The following is a 24,365-nucleotide window of genomic DNA, read 5'->3' on the forward strand; positions in this document are numbered from 1 at the left end:
CTGGGGCAGCCTCTGCAGAGGGCACTGGGGCAGCCTCTGCAGAGGGCACTGGGGCAGCCTCTGCAGAGGGCACTGGGGCAGCCTCTGCAGAGGGCACTGTGGCAGCATCTACACGAGGGTGTGTGACAGTATCTGAAGAGGACACTGGCATTATCTAGGGGTGTGTTGCATTATCTACAGAGGGCACTGTGGCCTTATCTACAGAGGGCACTGTGGCCTTATCTACAGAGGGCACTGTGGCCTTATCTACAGAGGGCACTGTGGCCTTATCTACAGAGGGCACTGTGGCCTTATCTACAGAGGGCACTGTGGCCTTATCTACAGAGGGCACTGTGGCCTTATCTACAGAGGGCACTGTGGCCTTATCTACAGAGGGCACTGTGGCCTTATCTACAGAGGGCACTGTGGCCTTATCTACAGAGGGCACTGTGGCCTTATCTACGGGTGTGTTGCATTATCCACAGAGGGCACTGCGGCAGCATCCACAGAGGGCACTGCGGCACTATCTAAAAAGGGGCTGCCCAATCTTGACATGTGTGCTAACTGAGCCGCCGGACTGCATTTGGCGACACTTAAACTGGAAAGCTGGATTGTTGAAATAAGCACGTGGAGAAATGTCTCAAATTTTAAACCTAGTGCTATTATTATAGTAATATAGTGTTATAGTAGTTCAAATAACTAATTGATTAACAATAATTTTGTATTGTATCAAATTTGAAAGTAATGCGGCCCGTCAACTTCCCATTTTTTCTATATGCGGCCCACTTACCCGGCCGAGTTTGAGACTCCTGTTCTAAAGGGTGCCTTGTCGTGGCAGCGGGGGGCTCACAAAATTTGATCAAAATGTGCGCTAAGAACCTCCCTATTGTAAGTAGATTTAGCAGTAATGCATATTTATTTATATTTAGTAGCTTAGGTGACATTGGTGTTTGCAGTGTGCTGTCACCATTTTTTTGCTTGCTGTATAAATTTGCAGTCACAGCCGTTCTTGCTCCTGTATACACATTTTGTTTCATTTTGCTGGAATGTGCTGTTCAAACTTTGTGTGTGTGTGTGTGTGTGTCCGTGTGATTAGTGCAACTTTCTAAATAGTTTTTAACAAAAATCATTTTAACTTTTTGAGATACAGCTGCTCTGTATTCTCCATACATAGCAGCTGTATCTCCACAGGACTGACGGGTTCAGTGACCGCAGGTCCTGCGTGTCTCAGACACGCCGCAGGATACACCCTATAATCTATCACATCTAAGTTTATAATTTAGATGTGATAGATTACAGATGGATCCTGTGTGCCAGAGACCCGCTGACACTGAATCTTCCGCAAGACTGACGGATTCAGTGAATAGCGAACGATATAGATGCTCTATATAGAGAATACAGAGCAGCTGTATCGTAAAAATTATTTAGAAAGTTGCAGTGATCACACTGACGGACGTCTTTTATAAAAAAAAAAAATAGCCTTTTAAAGGTGTACATAGCCACCACGTTCTCGCTGGCATCTTGGATTGGAGATGCTGTTAGCACCGACAGATCGCCCAGGAGTTTGTAGCGTTTAGCATATTGTGTATTTGATATATATTATTTATTGATAGCCCTCCCCTTGCAGTGAAAAACCAGTTTTACCTGTTGTAGCCATTGTATCTCGATTCCCGCAGCGTCCCCTAGATCAGAGACAATCATGAGGAGGAAAGATCCCATGCAGGGAGTAGATCAGTGACAAAAATACAAGCACACTGCTTGTTTTCAATGACACATTGTTTGGCGCACATACAACTCGATGCTAAAATGATGTTAAAGTGTAGCTAAACGCTTGACAAACTTCTGACATGTCATAGTGACATGTCAGAAGTTTTGACTGGTGGGGTCCGAGCACTGAGACCCCCACCAATCGCTTAAACAAAGTGTCAGAAGTACTCGTGTGAGCGCTCAGCCGCTTCGTGTCTGTTCGGCTTTTTCTGGAAATCAATGTATCGGAGTACGGGCTCAATAGAAAGTCTAGGAGCCCTATAACATGTCAGAAGTTTGGTAAATGTTTAGTTACCCTTTAAGAAAATCCCGTTCACTTTTATGAAAAGCACTTATGGTAAAAATTCAAAACACTATTTCCAGTACATCCCTCATGACAGCACTACAGGAGGTTGCCCTCTTGACCTCTGTAGGGACAGGAAGACAGAGAGGTTAAAAGGCCCCTCCCACCACCCACTTGCCAGTGTTCTTCCTGTCCCCACAAGGGTCAGGAGCAGAGAGCGTCGCTCCTGTATTAGTGCAGGAAAAAACTCGGGCAGGGGGCAAGATCGGGGGGTCCGTGCACTCCCCCTTCTCTTCCCCCTAAAGCCCAGGCTAACACCCCTCATACGACGGGTCCCTTAGCTCCCTCCCTAAGACACCTACCGGAGGAATCCTAGGCAGGGTTCTGGTAGTGTGTGGGGGCTGGGGTTTCCCAAGCAGGCTTCGGCCGGACCGCGGACCAGGCGGGGACCGGCAGCTCCATAGGCATGGACGCACCGGCAGGGATCCTCGCTGCACCGCATAGCAAGCCTTAGCGCCGGCTATGGCGGCTGCACTCCAGGTACACGCTGGACGAATAGCCGACCGGATATGACGTCGGGCTACTTCCGGTCCGCGGCCATCTTGGAAGGCGGGAAATTCAAAACGCCCGCATTTAAAGGGACACACACAGGTATGTAGTTAGAGCTGATAACTCTAACTTGGATTTATTTTTTGTGGTTTGCATATTGCATTGCCTGTTACCTGTCGCGATATGGAACTTCCTCGTCCTGATGGAACTCCAGATATGTCCCAGGGTCACGTGAGTCTCACCCTTGGGGAAGGGTATGACCCCTTATGTATGTACACCATACTTTACCTACCTTCTGTTTTCTCTAGGAAAAAGATTTCTCTCAGAGACAAACTGATAAAAAGAAGGTTAAAAAATGTGCGACTTGTGCAAAAAAATTGCCAGAGTCCCATAAAAAACAATTGTGTCAGGATTGTATTGCCAAAATACTAAAGGAGGAACAACCAACGTTCATGTCCGAACTTAGGACTATGATTCGTGAGGAAGTGGGTCAGTCAGTAGCCTCCCTCGCCCCTCCGCAAGAAACTCCCTCACACTCCCGGGCAAAAAGACCACGGATTGAAGTGGATCAAAAATATTGGCCTCCTTCTCAGGGGTCGGACTCTGAACAGGAGTGCTATTACCTATCGGAAGATGAGTTAGAAGAAAGAGACGAACTCTTACCTTCAACTTCTTCCACTCAAGAGAAAAAATTTTTCTTCTCTTCCGAGATGTCTGATACCCTAATTCAAGCAATACGGGAAACTATGGATATTCCCGAAGTGGACCAACCACATACCATCCAGGATGAGATGTTTGGAGGTCTAACGGGAAAGAAAACAAGGGTTTTTCCGGTAAACGAAAATCTTAAAAGAATGGTGACAACTGAATGGGAAGATTCAGAAAAAAGGCTCTTCATTTCAAGAGATTTTAAGAACAGACTTCTCTTTGATCCAGAGGACACTAAGCCTTGGGATGAAATCCCAAAAGTAGATGTCCCAGTCGCCAGGGTTGCTAAAAAAAACCGCAATCCCCTTTGAAGATTCCTCTCAGTTGAGGGACGCCATGGACCGAAAGGCAGACGGACTACTAAAAAGAGCGTGGGAATCTTCCTCTGCCTTGATCTCAACTAATATCGCGGCCACATCAGTAGCAAGAGCAATGTTCATATGGCTAAACCAGCTAGAGACCCATCTGATGATGAAGACATCACGACAAGAGCTACTAGAATCTCTACCGTTACTAAAAATGGCAACCGGATTCTTGGTAGACGCTTCAGCAGAATCTATTAGATTTGCTGCCAGGAATGGGGCTCTCTCAAATGCTGCTAGAAGAGCATTATGGCTCAAAATGTGGTCAGGAGATACTAAGTCCAAAAACAAGTTGTGTTCTATCCCATTTACAGGGTCTCTGATGTTCGGTCCTCTCCTTGATAACATACTGGAGAGTGCAACAGATAGAAAATAGGGGTTTCCTGAAGAGAAACCAAAAAAACCCCCTCAATTTGGAAGATTTCGCCAACAGAGGGATCCTACTTCACAGAACTACAGCGGGAAAGGGAAGTCCGGTCGCTGGAGTTACCCCAAAGGGAAAAGGGGTCGAGGATATCTCCTTAACCCAAATAATTCATTCCAGCCCTCAAAGCAATGACGCCAAGAGTGTGGGGGGAAGACTCCTACAATTTTATCCCGAATGGTCGAGAATAACCCAGAACCCCTGGGTTCTAAAGATAATAGAAGAAGGATACAAAATAGAATTTTCCTCCATTCCTCCAGAGAAATTCCTAATAACCCAGTACCAAGCAAAAGATCTTCATCAGGTACTTATCCAGGACGTCCAGAAATTACTCAGATTGAGAGCCATTTCCCCAGTTCCCCACAACGAGATATGCAAGGGCCACTATTCGAAAATCTTCTTGGTCAAAAAACCAGATGGTTCCTACAGGACAATAATCAACCTGAAGTTCCTAAACAAATGGGTGAATTATCGGAAATTCAAGATGGAGTCTATCAGATCGACTATTCCTCTAATAAGGGAAGAGGCATCAATGTGTACGATCGATTTAAAGGATGCGTATTATCACGTTCCTATCCACCCCGCGTACCAGAGATTCCTCAGATTCGCAATTCAGGACGGTCCTTCCATTCTCCACTTCCAGTTTGTCTGCCTCCCCTTCGGCCTTTCCTCCGCCCCCAGAATTTTTACAAAAATTATGGCAGAGATCATGGCATGCATAAGAAGTCAAGGTATAGTAATTATCCCATATCTAGACGACTTCTTGTTGACGGCAGATACTCCGGCTATCTTAGTCAGTCATCGGTCACAGGTTCTTTCCCTACTACAAGAATTGGGATGGATAATCAACTTTCAGAAGTCGAGTCTTCCTCCCCAGAAACAGAAGGTCTTCTTAGGAGTACTGCTAGACTCCTCCCTTCAACATTCCTTCCTCCCAAGAGAGAAACAAATACTCCTACTGGCAGAAGTAAGAAAATTTTGGGGGAAAGACGCCTGTTCCATAAGGGAATGTATGCGGATGTTGGGAATGATGACATCTTGCATCCAATCTATTCCATGGAGCCAATTTCACTCCAGACCCTTACAGAATCTGATCTTGTCCCGGTGGGATCGAAAACAAAACTCCCTGAATTTAAAAATGCAAATTTCCGAGACTGTGAAATCATCTCTCCTGTGGTGGCTCTGCACAAACAACATAGACAAGGGAGTCCCCTGGAGAACTTCTCCTTATGTAGTGATTACCACAGATGCCAGCAAACACGGCTGGGGGTCAGTAATCCAAGACCAACACTTTCAGGGCACATGGACTGGTCAAATGAAGATGATGTCTTCAAACTTCAAAGAACTAAGAGCTGTATGGGAGACACTTATAAGAGCTTCACCCACCATAAAAGGGAAGCATATAAGAATTTTATCGGACAACACGACAGCAGTGTCCTTTCTTCGCCATCAAGGGGGAACAAGACACACTCTTCTTCAGGGCCTCTCTGCACAAATTTTCAGTTGGGCAGAAGAAAACGTCCTATCAGTCACGGCATTCCACCTAAAAGGCTCAGAGAACCTATCAGCAGATTTCCTGAGTCGGGAAAAAGTAGACCCAGGAGAATGGTCCCTAAACAAGGAAGTCTTTCGTTGCCTAACCCGAAATTGGGGTTATCCACAAATAGACCTGTTTGCCACGAGGAAAAACACTCAAGTAGAGACATTCTTCTCCCTAAATCTCAGAGACAACCCATTGGGAGTAGATGCATTGTCCCAACACTGGGACATGGATCTGGCCTATGCCTTTCCTCCGTTTCCTCTAATACCAATGGTATTAAGAAAAATCCAGGAAGATTTGACAAAGCTCATCATTATTCTTCCCTATTGGCCGAAAAGAAGTTGGTTTCCAATCGTACAATACCTAGCGTTGGAAGATCCTATCATGCTCCCAGTCAAGGAGAATCTTCTCTCCCAGGGTCCCTTATTCTTCCAGGGAATAGAGACTCTGAAATTGTCAGCCTGGATCCTGAAAGGCAGATCTTGAGGAACCACGGTCTGTCAGACGAGGTAATTTCAACTATCTTATCAAGTCATAAAGAAGTTACCTCAAAAATCTATCAAAAGATTTGGAAGAAATTCTGTTCCTGGCATGGAATCCCAGGACCAGATCCCTTTTCTCCCAACATTGCAAAAATCCTAGATTTTTTACAATCGGGATTCAAAAAAGGACTTAGCCCTAGTACCTTAAAGGTACAGATTTCAGCCTTAGGTAATTTTTTTAACACTCCTCTGGCTGAACATCGGTGGATCAGAAGATTCACCCAAGCGGTCTCTAAACTGAAACCTTCCCTAAAGAAATCAGTTCCTACCTGGGATTTGAATGTGGTGTTAACGACTCTTTGTGAGCCCCCCTTTGAGCCGCTCGACAAAATTAGTATGCATTTTTTAACTCTAAAAGCTGCATTCTTAGTCGCTATTACTTCAGCAAGAAGGATTGGAGAAATCCAATCTCTATCAATCATAGAACCGTACCTAAAAGTACAAGAGGATAAGATCATCCTAAAGCTGGATCCCTCATTTATTCCAAAGGTATCTACCGCTTTCCATAGAGAACAAGAAATAATTCTACCTTCCTTTTATCCAGATCCAAAAGACCAACAAGAAGAAAAATTCCATTGCCTGGATGTCAGGCGAACAATTCTTCAGTATCTGGATAGAACCTCCTCCTGGAGACGAGATAAAAATCTATTTGTCCTATTCGGGGGAAAGAATAGAGGAAAGAAAGCCTCAAAAGGCTCTCTAGCGAGATGGGTAAAAACCACCATACAAGAAGCCTACAAGTCCCAAGGACTATGTGCCCCACAAGGCATCAGAGCCCATTCAACAAGGGCAGTCTCGGCATCCTGGGCAGAAAGAAGAGAAGCCTCTATTGACCAAATCTGCAAAGCTGCCACTTGGTCAAGCCATCATACGTTTTACAAACATTATAGACTCGATGTGCTGTCCGATACGGATTTAAGTTTTGGACGGAAAGTCCTCCAATCCATAGTCCCGCCCTGAGCATTATAATCTGGTATTGCTCCTGTAGTGCTGTCATGAGGGATGTACTGGAAAATAGCAATTAGACCTACCGGTAATTGTATTTCCAGGAATCCATCATGACAGCACCATTATATTCCCTCCCTTATTGAATTCTGATTTGTGCATTTAACATGTCCGTTATTATCCCTAGAAATAAAATAGGGTTGCATCCATCCTGGTGTAGTAATTGAAAAACACTGGCAAGTGGGTGGTGGGAGGGGCCTTTTAACCTCTCTGTCTTCCTGTCCCTACAGAGGTCAAGAGGGCAACCTCCTGTAGTGCTGTCATGATGGATTCCTGGAAATACAATTACCGGTAGGTCTAATTGCTATTTTCATATCTCAGTCAACAATAAGTGGTTAAAGGCCTAACATAACTTTTAATTTTATAAATATCTAGAAAAAAAACACACATATATACAAGACCCCATATGTGTTAGTATGTAGACATAAACAAATAATCCAAACAGGTAGTGAAAATAACTCCCACTTTGGCGACCATGCAGTTACTCCGGTATCCCAAAGTTGGAATATGGTTATCCGTTCTTGCAGGTTGCCCGATTATTTCCAACAGGGTAATGTTCCGTCAGAGGCAGTAGTAATGGGACGTCCAGGAATGACCGAATTAAGAACTGTTGTAAAGGCTTTCACCCACTTTTTGTTGATTGAGGAAGGTATTTTAGTGGCTAATTTTGTTCGTTAAGAGATGGGCCTAAAATAGATCAAATTAATAATTAAAACTAACTTCATGTTGGAAATATTTTCTGCATGAACTCGTTCTATAGCAGGGTCTTAGCTCGGCTTTCCTTCACCCAGGGCAAAGATTGCTGCCCCAGCCCTGTATCTAAATACCCTGGGCAAGGTAGAGTGGTTTGTTGGCGCCCCTCTTGCGCAGATTACAGCATTGCTCTGCTGCTGATGACTGATTGTAATAAGCAATAATGTGCTTTTCTTTTCTCAGTAATAGATGTAAATTGATTTACAGCCATGGCGCTTTCCACTTCATCACCATTTCGCATGCTACATGGAATATTCGCGGTGTATAAACCTCCTGGGATTAAATGGAAGTCTGTACGAGACACAGTAGAGATGAAACTGTTACAAGGTACTTCTACTATAAAGGAAGTTAGGCCTTGTTCACACTTCACTCAAAAAAACCTGCCGCGTAAACGAGTCAAAAACGCAAACTTTTATGCAAAGCGCTCTTTACAGGCGTTTTTGATGCATTTTTTTTTTACTTTTTTTGGGCACGTAATTAGGACTACCATTGACTCGGCGCGTTTTGACCTGATGCAGCTTTTTTTACTTGACGCTTTTTTTTTAACACGCGCTCGTAAAAAAAAACGCATCGTATGCACTTCAATGCGTTTTCCCATTGATGTCAAAGGGAAGCTTAGAGCATGCACTTTTTTTACGTGTTTTTCCGCGCGTCGACTACATGTCATGTGAACAAGGCCTAACTATCAAGCAAATGACATAGATACATTTTTAGCTTTACGTTTGAAACTTGTGTATGGTTTGAATAGATATATGGAGATATAATGTTTAGTTTGTTGATGTAGAGCTGAACTCCTTCAAGCAACCACCACCTCGGCAGCAGATCCTCTTCCTACCACAAAGTAATGAGGACAGCAGTGGGGTTGCACTGACTAAAGTTGTCACATCTGTCCCTTCTCTGGCTGATCATATACTGGGTTGGTATTAAACATCAATTTTTGTCTTGTTAGCTGTTCTCTATCAATTCAAATAATATATTTAAAGTGGCCTGTTATATGGCTAGTGTATTTATTTTTCTCTTATGTGGATTAACAGTTAAAGGACCATCCTACACTCACCTGAAGATTGGTGTAGGGCACAAGCTGGATATGAAGTCATCGGGAGTCTTTGGTGAGTTTGCCATTAATTGAATATGTGTAAGGCTGTGTTCACACCTGTTATTTTCCTTAAAGATTCCATGCTACGTTATTCCATACAGTAATAACCAAACTGGATAACTGGTAAATATGGGATCTGTTAAAGGGGTATTCCCATCTTCCGGTTTACCTCTGTCTCATGGCTGCTGCTGCCTTCTACCTCCTGTTTCGCTCCTCTATTTATTGGGCGGGACTCATTTTTATAGAAAGTACAGGCCTGAAGTGATGTGGTGATGTCATCGCACTGTTGGCCTGAAAGTGCGTGACTCAGCAGCAGCTACCTGCAGTCGGCAGATCTCAATGGCTTTAGGCTGGGTTCCCACGTAGCGTAAACGCTGCAGAATTTCCGCAATGGAAAAACAACTGCAGAAAATATAAAATCCGCAGCGTTTTCTGGGGTAGCTACTGTTGCGTTTTTATAGCAGAAAAGGCTGCATAAACGCAGGGTAGGTGCGGACTTTGTGTGCGATTTTTCCGCAGCAGTTTTACGTGCGGTTTTAGTGTTAAACATTGGTTATAGCAAAGTATATGTGCACCTGCGGATTTCCAGCAGTTTCTACTGCGTAAACACTGATAAAACCACAACATAAATATGTTGCGGAAATTCTGCTCCCCATTGAAGTCTAAGGGCCGAACACACAGCATCTCCGCACAGAACACGCAGCATCTCCGCACAGAACACGCAGCATAAATTGACATGTTGCGGAATTTTAAAAACGCACCGCAAAAACACTTTCCGCACGACTTTTGCACGTTTTTTTCCCCGCAGCATGGGCATGAGATTTACTAAATCTCATTCACTTTGCTGCTACTGTAAATGCTGCGGAATTTCCACACTGAAATCCGTTGCAGAAATTCCGCAGCGTTTACGCTACGTGGGAACCCAGCCTTAGGGTTGCTGCTATGCATGCCCTGAAGCCGTTCATACACCTCTATAGAGTGGCAGACAGGTGGTCTGACCAGGAGGTAATGTGCATGCTCCAGGAGGCACTCTTCAGGGACCCCTGTCGTCCGATACTTTAGAGCAATCGGCGCAAGTGCGGCTGCAGCTGTGGCCGTAACCCCAGACCACAAACAAGAACCCAGGTAGGAGATGAAAGAATAGCAGGAGATGGGTACACTAGTTCAATCATAGCCTAATTTGAGAGAACGTACGTATATAGTAGGGGATTGCATAAACAGAAATTCTCTATTATACACCAGAATAACTCCTCTTCTAAGCAGGAGTGATCCAGTCATAGAGCAAGGAAGCTTCTCAGTCGGAAGACATACAGTATGTTGTAATCCTTTTGTATCATTCCGCCATGGACATTGTATGGGCATTTTTCTAATAGATTTGCAACAGCTGGGGATCTCTAGGTGTATAACATACATGAAAGAAAAAGATAGTTTTATGGCATACTATAGTAAAAGAATAGCAACTGTGCTCTTGAATAAAACCAAAAAAGGATCTCTAGTGTACTGGCCACTGCTGTGTTGCTAACATTGTCTACATGGCTGAGCAGCTTACTATGAACAGGATTGTGATTAAATCACTGTGATCGCTACTGGTGAAAACCATAGAGCCTTATCAATGCATGTTCTGATTTATTTTTTTTGTTTTTCAGTACTTGGAATCAGGAATGGTAATAAACTTCTTACTGACATGTATGAAAATCATTGTACCAAGGTATGATCAAGTATGTTTTTGTGTGTGTGCTTTAACCCTTTCAAGACTTAGGCCTCATGCACACGGCCGTGCCCGTAATCACGGTCCACCCACATCTTCTGCCTGTGCTCCCATACGAAGTATGGGAGCACAGTCCGTAAAAAGCAAAAGATAGCACATGTCCTATCTTTTGCGGGGGCGCTTTCTATGACCCGGACACCTTCCTGCTAATATACGTGAAGGTGTCTGTGGTCAAAAGAAATTAATGGGTCCATAATTGCGGACCGTAATTCCGGACAAAATAAATGGTTGTGTGCATGGTTCCTAAGACTTTCCGATGCCTGATGTGCACAGCAAAATGTAACCGTTTGTTTGACCGCGTTTTTTTTTCTTTTGAGGCACAGATGGGGTTTTAATATGGTAATGGTTTTTAAGCTTTATATAGGGGGAAAAAAAAGTTTTCTTAATTTTATTTATTTTTAAAATTTAACATAATTAGTTTAACTTTACAAATTTATATCACAAAATAATCCCTGTATCTGGAGGAATCTTGGATAACGTGACGTGTGTTAACCCACCATTCCTCTGTATTCAGATCACCGATAATAGTGATCTGATGTCTGCTGGCCACTATTAGCAGTAATCGACATATTGAGGATGCTCTTATCCCCCATCAGACTGTTGGAAGCCCGCGACGTCATCGAGCCGTCACGGGTTTCCGTGGCAGCGGCCCGAATGCAGGAAGGAAGCTTTCTTAATTCAGGTCGCATTGAAGAACACATTGCTCACTGCTGCAACAATGTAAATAGCCAGATTGTCGACGTGAGAGGGTTAAATAGTATTTTATCTTTGCAGAATTATTTTTATTATGCATTTTATTTTGAACAAATCTCTTACAATTTTTCCTTCAAAGGACTACACTGTGTCCGGCATGTTTGGTAAAGCCACAGATGACTTTTCAGATTCTGGAAAAGTTATTGAGAAGACTACATACAGTGAGTGTTCTTAATCAAGAGATTTGCATTTGATATAAGACCAAATGAAAGCTCCTAATTGTTTGTGTAATTCATGTGGTATTCGAAACTGCAGAAAACTCCATAAATTTTATAGGTTCTAAAGATCTTGGTGCCTCAGGTCTAAAATCTAGCTTTCTTATAGGACCAGTTATGCAAAGGGGAGGAAATTTTTTTGGGGCTTTTTTTAGTTTGTAGATGTGAATTTTCTGTCATTGATCCTTATTTGCTGTGTATAGGACAATGGAGGCAGAAGTTCAGATTCAAGAATTTCAGCCTCCATTGGTTTATAATGCAGCCAAATACAGCTCTGTAATACAAAGTTTGGCTATTGGTGAAACACAGGCTAGGCAAATTTACCCAGATTCGCTCATCTCTAGTCCTATTTACCTCAAGACAACTTATGTAAGTTATTACTTTGCCTACTAAATTGAAAATGATATGGGTTATTCACACAAACCATAGCCTATATAACCCCTTAATGACCGCCGATAAGCCTTTTCACGGCGGTCATTAGTGAGCTTTATTCTACAGCGCCGCCATTCCACGGCGCTGCATTATAATAAAGTAGACCGAGCAGGGAGCTGTCAAATGTCCCTGCTCTCAGCTGCCGGAGGCAGCTGAGGGCTGGGGGCGTCCCTGCTCTGCCGGGTGAGATCGATATTAGTATCGATCTCACCCGTTTAACCCTTTAGATGCGGTGCTCAATAGCGTGCACTGCATCTGAGTGGTTTTGGAGAGAGGGAGGGAGCTCCATCTCATCCCACCGACACCCGGCGATACGATCGCCGAGTGTCTGTGTCTCCGATGGCAGCCGGGGGCCTAATAAAGGCCCCCAGGTCTGTCTGTCTAGTGAATGCCTGCTAGGCTATGCCAGAGGCATGTCCTAGCAGATGCCTCTCCGTTTTAAACGGACAGGCAGTAATACACTGCAATACATAAGTATTGCAGTGTATTATAATAGCGATCGGATGATCGCATATTAAAGTCCCCTAGTGAGACTAGTAAAAAAAAATAGCAATTAGACCTACCGGTAATTGTATTTCCAGGAATCCATCATGACCGCACTACAGGAGGTTGCCCTATTGACCTCTGTAGGGACAGGAAGACAGAGAGGTTAAAAGGCCCCTCCCACCACCCCTTGCCAGTGTTTTTCAATTACTACACCAGGATGGATGCAACCCTATTTTATTTCTAGGGATAATAACTGACATGTTAATTGCACAAATCAGAATTCAATCAGGGAGGGAATGTAAGGGTGCTGTCATGATGGATTCCTGGAAATACAATTACCGGTAGGTCTAATTGCTATTTTCCAGTACTTCCCTCATGACAGCACTACAGGAGCAATACCAGATTACAATGCTCAGGGCGGGACTACGGATTGTAGGACTTTCCGTCCAAAACTTAAATCCGTATCGGACCGAACATCGAGCCTATAATGTTTGCAAAACGTATGATGGCTTGACCAAGTGGCAGCTCTGCAGATTTGGTCCATAGAGGCTTCTCTTCTTTCTGCCCAGGATGCCGAAACTGCCCTCGTTGAATGGGCTCTGATGCCTTGTGGGGCACATAGTCCTTGGGACTTGTAGGCTTCTTGTATGGTAGTTTTTACCCATCTCGCTAGAGCCTTTTGAGGCTTTCTTTCCTCTATTCTTTCCCCCAAACAGGACACATAGATTTTTATCTCGTCTCCAGGAGGAGGTTCTATCCAGATACTGAAGAATTGTACCTCATCTGACAGACCGTGGTTCCTCAAGATCTGCCTTTCAGGATCCAGGCTGACAATTTCAGAGTTTCTATTCCTTGAAAGAATAAGGGACCCTGGGAGAGAAGATTCTCCCTGACTGGGAGCATGATAGGGTCTTCCAACGCTAGGTATTTTACGATTGGAAACCAACTTCTTTTTGGCCAATAGGGAAGAATAATGATGAGCTTTGTCAAATCTTCCTGGATTTTTCTTAATACCATTGGTATTAGAGGAAACGGAGGAAAGGCATAGGCCAGATCCATGTCCCAGGGTTGGGACAATGCGTCTACTCCCAATGGGTTGTCTCTGAGATTTAGGGAGAAGAATGTCTCTACTTGGGAGTTTTTCCTCGTGGCAAACAGGTCTATTTGTGGATAACCCCATTTTCGGGTTAAGGACAGAAAGACTTCCCTGTTTAGGGACCATTCTCCAGGGTCTACTTTTTCCCGACTCAGGAAATCTGCTGATAGGTTCTCTGAGCCTTTTAGGTGGACTGCAGAGACTGATAGGACATTTTCTTCTGCCCAACTGAAAATTTGTGAAGAGAGGGCCTGAAGAAGAGTGTGTCTTGTTCCCCCTTGATGGCGAAGAAAGGACACCGCTGTCATGTTGTCCGATAAAATTCTTATATGCTTCCCTTTTATGATGGGTGAGGCTCTTATAAGTGTCTCCCATACGGCTCTTAGTTCTTTGAAGTTTGAGGATATCATCTTCATTTAAACAGGCCATGTGCCCTGAAAGTGTTGGTCTTGGATTACCGACCCCCAGCCGTGTTTGCTGGCATCTGTGGTAATCACTACATAAGGAGAAGTTCTCCAGGGGACTCCCTTGTCTATGTTGTTTGTGCAGAGCCACCACAGGAGGGATGATTTCACAGTCTCGGAAATTTGAATTTTTGAATTCGGGGAGTTCTGTTTTCGATCCCACTGGGGCAAGATCAGATTCTGTAAGGGTCTGGAGTGAAATTGGCTCCATGGAATAGATTGGATGCAAGACGTCATCATTCCCAACATCCGCATACATTCCCTTATGGAACAGGCGTCTTTCCCCCAAAATTTCCTTACTTCTGCCAGTAGGAGTATTTGTTTCTCTCTTGGGAGGAAGGAATGTTGAAGGGAGGAGTCTAGCAGTACTCCTAAGAAGACCTTCTGTTTTTGGGGAGGAAGACTCGACTTCTGAAAGTTGATTATCCATCCCAATTCCTGTAGTAGGGAAAGAACCTGTGACCGATGACTGTCTAAGATAGACGGAGTATCTGCCGTCAACAAGAAGTCGTCTAGGTATGGGATAATTACTATACCCTGACTTCTTACGAATGCCATGATCTCTGCCATAATTTTTGTAAAAATTCTGGGGGCGGAGGAAATGCCGAAAGGGAGGCAGACAAACTGGAAGTGGAGAATGGAAGGACCGTCCTGAATTGCGAATCTGAGGAATCTCTGGTACGCGGGGTGGATAGGAACGTGATAATACGCAACCTTTAAATCGATCGTACACATTGATGCCTCTTCCCTTATTAGAGGAATAGTCAATCTGATAGACTCCATCTTGAATTTTCGATATTTCACCCATTTGTTTAGGACCTTAAGGTTGATTATTGTCCTGTAGGAACCGTTTGGTTTTTTGACTAAGAAGATTTTTGAATAGTGGCCTTTGCATATTTCGTTGTGGGGAACTGGAGAAATGGCTCTCAATTTGAGTAGTTTCTGGACGTCCTGGATAAGGATCTGATGAAGGTCTTTTGCTTGGTACTGGGTTATTAGAAATTTCTCTGGAGGAAAATTCTATTTTGTACCCTTCTATGATCTTTAGAACCCAGGGGTTCTGGGTTACTCTAGACCATTTGGGATAAAATTGTAGGAGTCTTCCTCCTATGCTCTTGGCGTCATTGCTTTGAGGGCTGGAATGAATTATTTGGGTTAAGGAGATATCCTCGACCCCTTTTCCCTTTGGGGTAACTCCAGCGACCGGACTTCCCTTTCCCGCTGTAGTTCTGTAAGGTAGGATCCCTCTGTTGGCGAAATCTTCCAAACTGAGGGGGTTTTTTTGGTTTCTCTTAAGGAAACCCCTTTTTCTTATCTGCTGCACTCTCCAGCATGTTATCGAGGAGAGGACTGAACATTAGAGACCCTGTAAACGAGATAGAACACAATTTGTTCTTGGACTTCGTATCTCCTGACCACATTTTGAGCCATAATGCTCTTCTAGCAGCATTTGAGAGAGCCCCATTCCTGGCAGCAAATCTAATAGATTCCGCTGAAGCGTCTACCAAGAATCCGGTTGCCATTTTTAGTAAAGGTAGAGATTCTAATAGATCTTGTTGTGATGTCTTCATCATCAAATGGGACTCCAGCTGGTTTAACCATATAAACATTGCTCTTGCTACTGATGTGGCCGCGATATTAGTCGAGATCAAAGCAGAGGAAGATTCCCATGCTCTTTTCATAGCCCGTCTGCCTTTCGGTCCATGGCGTCCCTCAACTGCGAGGAATCTTCAAATGGGATTGCGTTTTTTTTTAGCAACCCTAGCTACCGGGACATCTACATTTGGGATCTCATCCCAAGGTTTTTAGTATCTTCTGGATCAAAGAGAAGTCTGTTTTTAAAATCTCTTGAAATGAAGAGCCTTTTTTCTGAATCTTCCCATTCAGTTGTCACCATTCTTTTGAGATTTTCGTTTACCGGAAAAACCTTTTGTTTTCTTTTCCGTTAGGCCTCCAAACATCTCATCCTGGATGGTATGCGGTTGGTCTTCTTCGGGAATATCCATGGTTTCCCGTATTGCTTGAATTAAGGTATCAGACATCTCGGAAGAGAAGACAATTTTTTTCTCTTGAGTGGAAGAAGTTGAAGGCAAGAGTTCCTCTCCTTCTTCTAACTCACCCTCCGATAGGTAATAACACTCCTGCTCCGAGTCAGACCCCTGAGAGGGAGGACAATATTTTTGATCCACTTCCATCCGTGGTCTTTTTGCCCGGGAGTGGGAGGGAGTTTCTTGAGGAGGGGCGAGGGAGGCTACTGACTGACCCACTTCTTCACGAATCATAGCCCTAAGTTCAGACATGAACGTTGCTTGTTCCTCCTTTAGTATTTTTGCAATACAATCCTGACACAATTGTTTCCTATGGGACTCTGGCAATTTTTTTGCACAAGTTGCACATCTTTTAACCTTCTTTTTATCAGTTTGTCTCTGAGAGGAATCTTTATCCTAGAGAAAACAGAAGGTAGGTAAAGTATGGTGTGCATACATAAGGGGTCATAACCCTTACCTCAAGGGTGAGACTCACGTGACCCTGGGACATATCTGGAGTTCCATCAGGACGAGGAAGTTCCATACCGCGACAGGTAACAGGCAATGCAATATGCAATCCACAAAAATAATCCAAGTTAGAGTTATCAGCTCTGACTACATACCTGTGCGTGTCCCTTTAAATGCGGGCGTTTTGAATTTCCCGCCTTCCAAGATGGCCGCGGACCGGAAGTAGCCCGACGTCATTTCCGGTCGGCTATTCGTCTCCAGCATGTTTTCCTTTGGAGTGCAGCCGCCATAGCCAGCGACTGAGGCTTGCTATGCGGCGCAGCGAGGATCCCTGCCAGTGCGTCCACGTTTATGGAGCTGCCGGTCCCCGCCTGGTCCGTGGCCAGGCCGAAGCCTGCTTGGGAATCCCCAGCCCCCACACACTACCCGAACCCTGCCTAGGATTCCTCCGGTAGGTGTCTCAGGGTGGGAGCTAAGGGATCCCTCGTTCGAGGGGTGTTAGCCTGGGCTTCAGGGGGAAGAGAAGGGGGAGTGCACGGACCCCCCGATCTTGCCCCCTGCCCGAGTTTCTTTTTCCTGCCGTGTGGGGACAGGAAGAACACTGGCAAGGGGTGGTGGGAGGGGCCTTTTAACCTCTCTGTCTTCCTGTCCCTACAGAGGTCAATAGGGCAACCTCCTGTAGTGCTGTCATGAGGGATGTACTGGAAAGTTGAATAAAGTTAATAAAATAAATAAAAAAAAACTAAAATGAAAAACCCACTTTTTCCCCTTACAAAATGCTTTACTATTAAAAAAACCACAATATAGCAAAGAAGTTACACATATTTGGTATCGCCGCTTCCGTAACAGCCTTGACTATAAATCTGTTACATTATTTAACCCGCACGGTGAACGCCGTAAAAAATAAAATAAAAAACAATTGCTGTTTTCTGTTAATCCTGACTTTAAAAAAATTTGATAAAAAGTGGTCAAAAAGTCGCATCTACTCTGAAATGGTACCAATAAAAACTACAAGTCGTCCCTGCAAAAAAAAAGCCCTCATACAACTGCATCGGCGGAACAATAAAATAGTTATGGCTCTTCAAATATGGAGACGCAAGTACAAATAATTAAAAAAAAAAAAAAAGTTTTTACTGTGTAAGTGGTAAAACATACAAAATCTATACAAATTTGGTAAATCGTAACAACCAGTTGAATAAAGTTATTGTGTTATTTATATCACACGGTAAACGGCGTAGATTTAAGACGCGAAAAAGAGTGGCGAAATTTCAGGTTTTCTTCTATCCCTCCCCAAAAACAGTTAATAAAAGTTAATGAATAAATTATATGTACCCCAAAATGGTGCTATTAAAAAGTACAACTTGTCCCGCAAAAAACAAGACCTTATACAGCTATGTCGACGCAAAAATAAAAAAGTTATAGCTCTTGGAATGTGACGATGGAAAACGTAAAAAATGGCTTGGTCATTAGGGCCCAGAATGCAAGCAGGGGGAAGGGGTTAAAATACATTCCTTTGTGATGGATCTCTAGAAGGTGTAGATCATACTCTGGGCTGTTATTTCAATTTTCTTCTTTTACAATGTGATGTGAATGCATTGAAAATAACATTAACTCCCTATTTTTTCCCCACAGGTCACATTACGAGAGACAGATTTGAGCGGGTTCTGGCCATGATTCAGGGGACTAACCAAAGGGCATTGCTAATGTAACTGGTTCTGTTTTTTCCTTAAGTTTTGCTTAGGAATGTAATCCATGTAATGTGGTTGGTTAGCAAATGCTCTTTCATATTTTTTATTTATTTATTCTTTTAAAAAAATCTTACATGAAAAATTCTCAGTAGCATAGCCGGAAATTCTAGTTCTAGAATGTGTTTGTAAAATACTAAGATTTAGTGGGCAGTAATAAATATGGTAAATGAACAGAGTAAAATCTGTATAAGGCTAGGGCTACATGGCGATTTTGGCCACGAAACAGATCGCAGGCAAAGATCGCTGTGTCGTCTTGCCTGCATGGCAAGTTACTGCGACTCCACAGTCGCAAAATAAATCCAAACCCGCTGGACTTCATGCAACTGTGTTGCTGTGGTTGTGCCAACTTGCGGGTCGCAAAGTGACCACATTCACTTACATTACTGCATTGTACTCAGCGTGACATAGCAATCTTTGGACGTGCGACCTACATTGCAGCCAGAATAGCCTTGTAGAACAATGGGGCACAGATGTAAAAAGTGGAATTTTTCTTTATACGAAATGATAGTTTTGTGCCAAACACACAAGAAAACGTGCACCATATTCTCATATAGCATTGAGTGTTTTTTTTTTTTTAATGTTCTCAGAAGCCTGAAATGCAATACAACAAATAAAATGTGACTTCTACAATGTATTGGTGGTTTAGGCTTCCCGACAGCATTTGTGGTGTAGGACAAGTTGAACGTGGAGCACATTTGTCGCAGATTCTTTTGATGTTTTCAACCTTTTTTTTTTTTTTTGTTTTCTGCAGTCGAAAACATTACAACTGATCCAAGCAGGCTAACACACACACACACACACACACACACACACCTCTTCCTAGTTCTGTAAAAATCTATAATATGGTTCTATTCCAGGCACAGTCACGTGGACCTAAAAAGTCAAGAGGCATACGAGATGGCAGTACAAGGCCTTCTCCGACCCATGGTGAAGAGCCCGCCTCTCATACTTGGAGTGCGATGTGTTGAATTTTCCCCACCCAACTTTACGTTAGGTAATATTAACATTATGATCATTTCAATAAGTGTAGTTTTGCATAAAGGAAAATTACAGACTTTACAGTTAATTCTCAGCAAAATATAGAATAGTGGTACAGTGATATATGTGTGTGTATATGTGTATATATATATATATATATATATATATATATATATATATATAATGTTACATTTTATTGAAATTTATCTGTTCTCTCATATAGTCTCCTATGTCCTCATGTGGCCCCCGTGTGCCTTTTTCCATCTGTGTACAGCACACTAATCTACCTGCCAATCTGCACAATAGATCATCCATATGGATGGTTGTGCCTGGTACTTCATATTTGAATGGACCCCCGATCCTAAGGATAGGCCATCAGTGTTTAAAGGAGTTGTCCAGGATTACAAAAACATGTCTGATTGCTACCAAAAATAGCGCCCCTTCTGTAAATGAGTTATGTCTGTCATTGCAGCTCAGCTCCATTGATGTGAATAGGGCTGATATGCAATACCACACACAACCTGTGGACAGGTTGGTGCTTATTTTTGAAGACGGCAGCCATGTTTTTCTTATAGTGGACAACATTTTTAAGTCCCAGGGGAACCACTTTAAGTGAGTTTTCCTACTATACTCATTTATGGCATTTGGATAGCATCTGCCATAAATGTTTGATAGGTGAGTCTGACTAATGGTACCCCTATGAATCCTTAGAATAGGGGTCCCATGTCTCCTGTTTGTAGCAGATAGTTGGCTGGACATGGGTGGTCACTGTTTATAATAGTGCACAAGAGATCTTAAGACAGCTGAATTCACTCATTGTGCTTCGTCTTGCCTACTATAGACTTTAATAATGATCGCGCCTCGGCAGCCACCTCTCTGCTGCAAAAGAGGCACATGGAATGTTAACTGTAATGTGTAACCCTCAGATGGAGTCAAGGACCGCATCTCCATTCACGATAATATGGGAGTTTGACCACCATTGCTGTAGACACTGCTATACTGATACCATATATTATATAGTACATGGCAACCGTGTATATTTCCTATAAACAGACTGCATATATATATATATATATATATATATATATATTTCTCCTGATCTTATATTAAATAAAATACCAGGGCAGCAATATGTATATATTGGACCTCATTCATCAAAATTGTCTAATAGAAAAACTGGCCTTGTTGCCTATAACAATCACCTTGCAGAGTGGGCCCCCAATCCTATTGTACACGCCACGTCTTGGCCTGTCAAATGGATACAATCAATCCCTGGGTGTGTAAGTCTTTGTTCACATCTGTGTTCTGGTTTTCCGTTCTGCTTAGTCATAGTAGCAGAACAACGAAAAACCGGAAGCGCCTGTTCTGTCGCATGACAAACTCCAATGGCATCTGACAAAACCCATTGACTTTAATGGGTTTTGTCAGGTTTTCTGTCATGGTGTCTATCTTTTGTCACTGGATTTGGGATGTGCCAAATCCGGTGAGAAACGATAGACACCATGACAGACTCCACTGTGAACGGAGCCTTAAGGGTCTTTAACACAGGCCAATAAGCTGCCGGTGCAGCGAGCGCCGATTGAGACATCGTTGATCGGCGCTCGTTTGCTCCGGTCACACGGAGCTATGGATGACGACGAGCGGTCGTTACTCTAATCGCTCGTCCCCATACGTTGTTAGGTTTGCAGCGCGTCTTCCTGTTTACACAGGGAGATGTGCTGCCGATAACGATAATGTTTAACCTTTTTAAAACGATAAATTCAGCGTTTGCTCGTTCATCTGCTGATTGTTCCCTGTTTACACAGGGTAATTATCGGCCACAAACGTTCCATGAACGCTCGTCTGCCCGATAATCGTCCAGTGTAAAACCTCCTTTAGAAGGGTGTAAATCAACTTGAGTGAGCTCTCTGATAAGGGACACATAAAGGCAATCTGTGAGCGAGCAGTCTGCGAGTAAAAGGTTGTGAAAAGAGTTTTGGTTAACTGGCGGAGAGATGCTCTCCAGCTGTCGGACAGAGATGTATAGTAAATGCCTGACTGTTAAGCAATTTGCGATTTATGTAATTTTTGTTTTGCTTGCAACCTTTTAAAGAAGTCCGTCTACAAGTCCTATTACACCTATATGAAGCGGTTAGCCCGAGACTGAACATATTTTCTTTTCTTCAATCAGAGATCCAGTGCATGCATGAAACCCAGCAATATCTTCGCAAATTAATCCATGAGATTGGCTTAGAACTAAGATCCTCTGCAGTCTGCACCAAGGTACGCCGCACACGGGATGGTCCATTCACTTTGGACTGTGCCTTGACACATGGACACTGGGATCTGAACAGCATCTTCAATTCAATTAAGGAGTGCGGACCCAAAGCTACAGAATTAGGCAGAGATGATACAAGCCTAACTCGGGAGAACGGTGATGAAGATTCACTGGGTAATGAAGAGACACGAACAGTGATATAAATTGGGTTTAACTCACATTGATCTTATGAGCTGTTCTAGTTAATGAGACTGTCACCTCTAACCCCCCCCCCCCCCCATAGTTACAATAATCAGTTAAGAGCTTCAAAGACGCTGATTCCGAATCTGTATGTTTGTTTTTTTTTTATCTTTCTCTTGCATTCCTCTATAATACCACAAATGGGCCGTGCGCTGCATGCACGGCCCGTTTGTGGGCTTTTATCATGGGAATGCAAGTGAGCAGAAAAGTAAAAATTACAGATTCAGAATTGGCGTCTTTTAAGCTATTAACTGATTATTGTAGTCTATTGGGGTTTTCAGAGGTGACAGAGTTCCTTTTAAGAATCACCCATTTTGCTGACCGTATCCAGGGATCCTTGCTATCTCCTCACTCCATAGAATATGATTCATAAATAGAAGCAAGTCATATGGCATGTTCTGTAAAGAATTAAATATTCCTTTCCATTCTTTGACCCATGCATGATTTCTTGAAACAGGACAGCTTTAGTTGTGCAAAGAACAAATATTTAAATTCTATATGTAATTTTATATGTTCATAAATAAAAATTATTTCAAATATTACGTTTGGCACTGTTGAAGGCTTGGTACACTTTTGAAGGTTTTTTATGTACAATAAATGTAATCGTTTCTTTTCTAACCACTTTTTTAATTGATTATTACGTGTATTTATTTTTACGATACAGCGTCTATGTATCCTGTATACCTGTAGCTGTATTGTTCTCTCTCAGCTGAATCCGTCAGTTTAGCTTAGATGATCGATATTAGGTGGATCCTGTGTGTCAGAGACACGTATGATCCGCTCTCAGCAGAGCTGTGGGTTCAGCTGAACTGACTGATTTGGCTGAGAGAACCATACAGCTTCTATGTATACAAAGCAAAAATGTCAAATATGAAAAATAAAAAACCCCTTTTCATGTGTAAATTTAATTAAAAAGTCTATACTTACCCCCCCCCCCTCGCGTTGTCATAGCGACCGTTCCTTGTTCCCCCAGCTGTTCTCCGTGCAGCTCGGCCTCCTGGGATGGTGTTTCATCCCATGTGACTGCTGCAGCCAAACGCAGGCTGTAGCAGTCACATGGGCTGCAGCGTGATCACAGAAGGTCGTGCTGCACCTAGACCAGAGGGACACGTTGCTATGGTAAAACCAGTGAAGGTAAGTGTTGGCTTTTTTTCCCAGCTTTTTCCGCAGCGGCAATTCCGGACGAAAATCTGCACCACAATTTAGTGCGGTCTTTCGGACGGAATTCCCTGCGGGTTCTAGGTCAAATATGCTGTATAGCTTTACGCAGCGTATCGGCTCAGTGTGAACATACCCGTATGTTAAATATATGGAATTCACTGATGACCGTAAGAATGCCTGTAACAGTGTGGCCGTATTGGTCCTGTGTTTTTGTTTTTTTATATATTGTTTCTTTAGAACGGAGGTGAGTGGGCAGATCCTTACTGGTGTAGAACTTGAAAAGTGAGCGATGTACTCTCCCTAATCCGATGTCTATCCCACGCTGCTCTTTCTCCCCTCTCACAGCATGAGTCTCAGGCAGAAAGATTTTACCATCATCCACCCTTTCCTCTGTGTCCTCAGTTAGTACTGTGTTACAGAAGACAAGCTTTTTACTTTTTTTGACATTCAAGGAGTCGATGGGCACGGAAAGGGGGACTATAGGTTGCTAAAAGAACTCCTAATCTGTACTTCAAAGTGTATATCTTTTAATATGGTATGTATTCACATGTGCTGCTTATATAAACATCTAGTACAGTTTAAAACCAGGCTTGAAAAATGTATTTTTTTTTTTCTTTAATACTTTATTTGACAGCCGCTCTGTAGGTTAGAGGGCTTTCCAATAAAAAAAAAATTAGTGGGGACACTCTCTCTCTCTCTGTGCAATAGAGGCAGCAGCTTACGTTTGGCTCCTTACAAATAAACCCTTGCACACATCAGAGTTGTGTCTGGCCAAGCACAACTTTCATAGGTGAGCATAACTTTGAGCTACCTTTTGTATTCTGTCCATCTATGTTGGCGCCGTGCAGTCGCTCTTTTTTCTACAAAACAGATTACCAATAGTGAGAGAGGGCATGTACAGACCTAAGAGCAACTCCGATATTTACATGCCGTGGCTCTCATGTCAGTGGGCACTGGAGGGAGAGATTTTTGATCTCTTCAGTTTTGCAGATCTTTCTGACGCTATGTGCTGGTTCACATAGAAGTGTTATAACACGTATAACCTCTGGACATTTTATTTTTAGGAGGTGCTGTGTAACTCGGTGTCTGCTTGGATCAGACTTTTAGCCACAATCAAATTCTTATAGCAGTTTTCCACAGCATTCCCTTCGTGACAACACAGCTGTAGGGACAGGATCACAGAGATTAAATGGCCCCAGCGCACAACCAACACCAGTGCTTCCTGTTCCTATAGAGGGGCATATAGTAGAGAGGACTGCTGTAG

General features: G+C 43.2%; 1 protein-coding gene across 2 annotated transcripts in view; it reads left to right on the forward strand.

Moving 5' to 3' along the window:
* The window catches only part of TRUB2 (TruB pseudouridine synthase family member 2), a 28,380-nt gene extending 5,822 nt beyond the window's left edge, over nt 1-22,558 (forward strand). Inside the window, exons 2-9 of one of the 2 annotated variants that reach the window (XM_075829601.1) lie at nt 8,120-8,239; nt 8,697-8,828; nt 8,947-9,021; nt 10,655-10,716; nt 11,609-11,690; nt 18,350-18,422; nt 19,323-19,459; nt 21,614-22,558. In XM_075829601.1, coding sequence (XP_075685716.1) covers nt 8,122-8,239; nt 8,697-8,828; nt 8,947-9,021; nt 10,655-10,716; nt 11,609-11,690; nt 18,350-18,422; nt 19,323-19,459; nt 21,614-21,903 — 969 coding nt within the window. In that variant the 5' untranslated portion in view covers nt 8,120-8,121 and the 3' untranslated portion in view covers nt 21,904-22,558. Of the gene's footprint in view, nt 1-8,095; nt 8,240-8,696; nt 8,829-8,946; nt 9,022-10,654; nt 10,717-11,608; nt 11,691-18,349; nt 18,423-19,322; nt 19,460-21,613 lie in introns of both variants that reach the window. The other variant, XM_075829600.1, reaches the window with a different exon arrangement.
* The last annotated feature ends 1,807 nt before the right edge of the window (nt 22,559-24,365 follow it).

The sequence above is a fragment of the Rhinoderma darwinii genome, chromosome 6 (assembly GCF_050947455.1).
Source record: "Rhinoderma darwinii isolate aRhiDar2 chromosome 6, aRhiDar2.hap1, whole genome shotgun sequence".
NCBI classification, from domain to species: domain Eukaryota; kingdom Metazoa; phylum Chordata; class Amphibia; order Anura; family Rhinodermatidae; genus Rhinoderma; species Rhinoderma darwinii.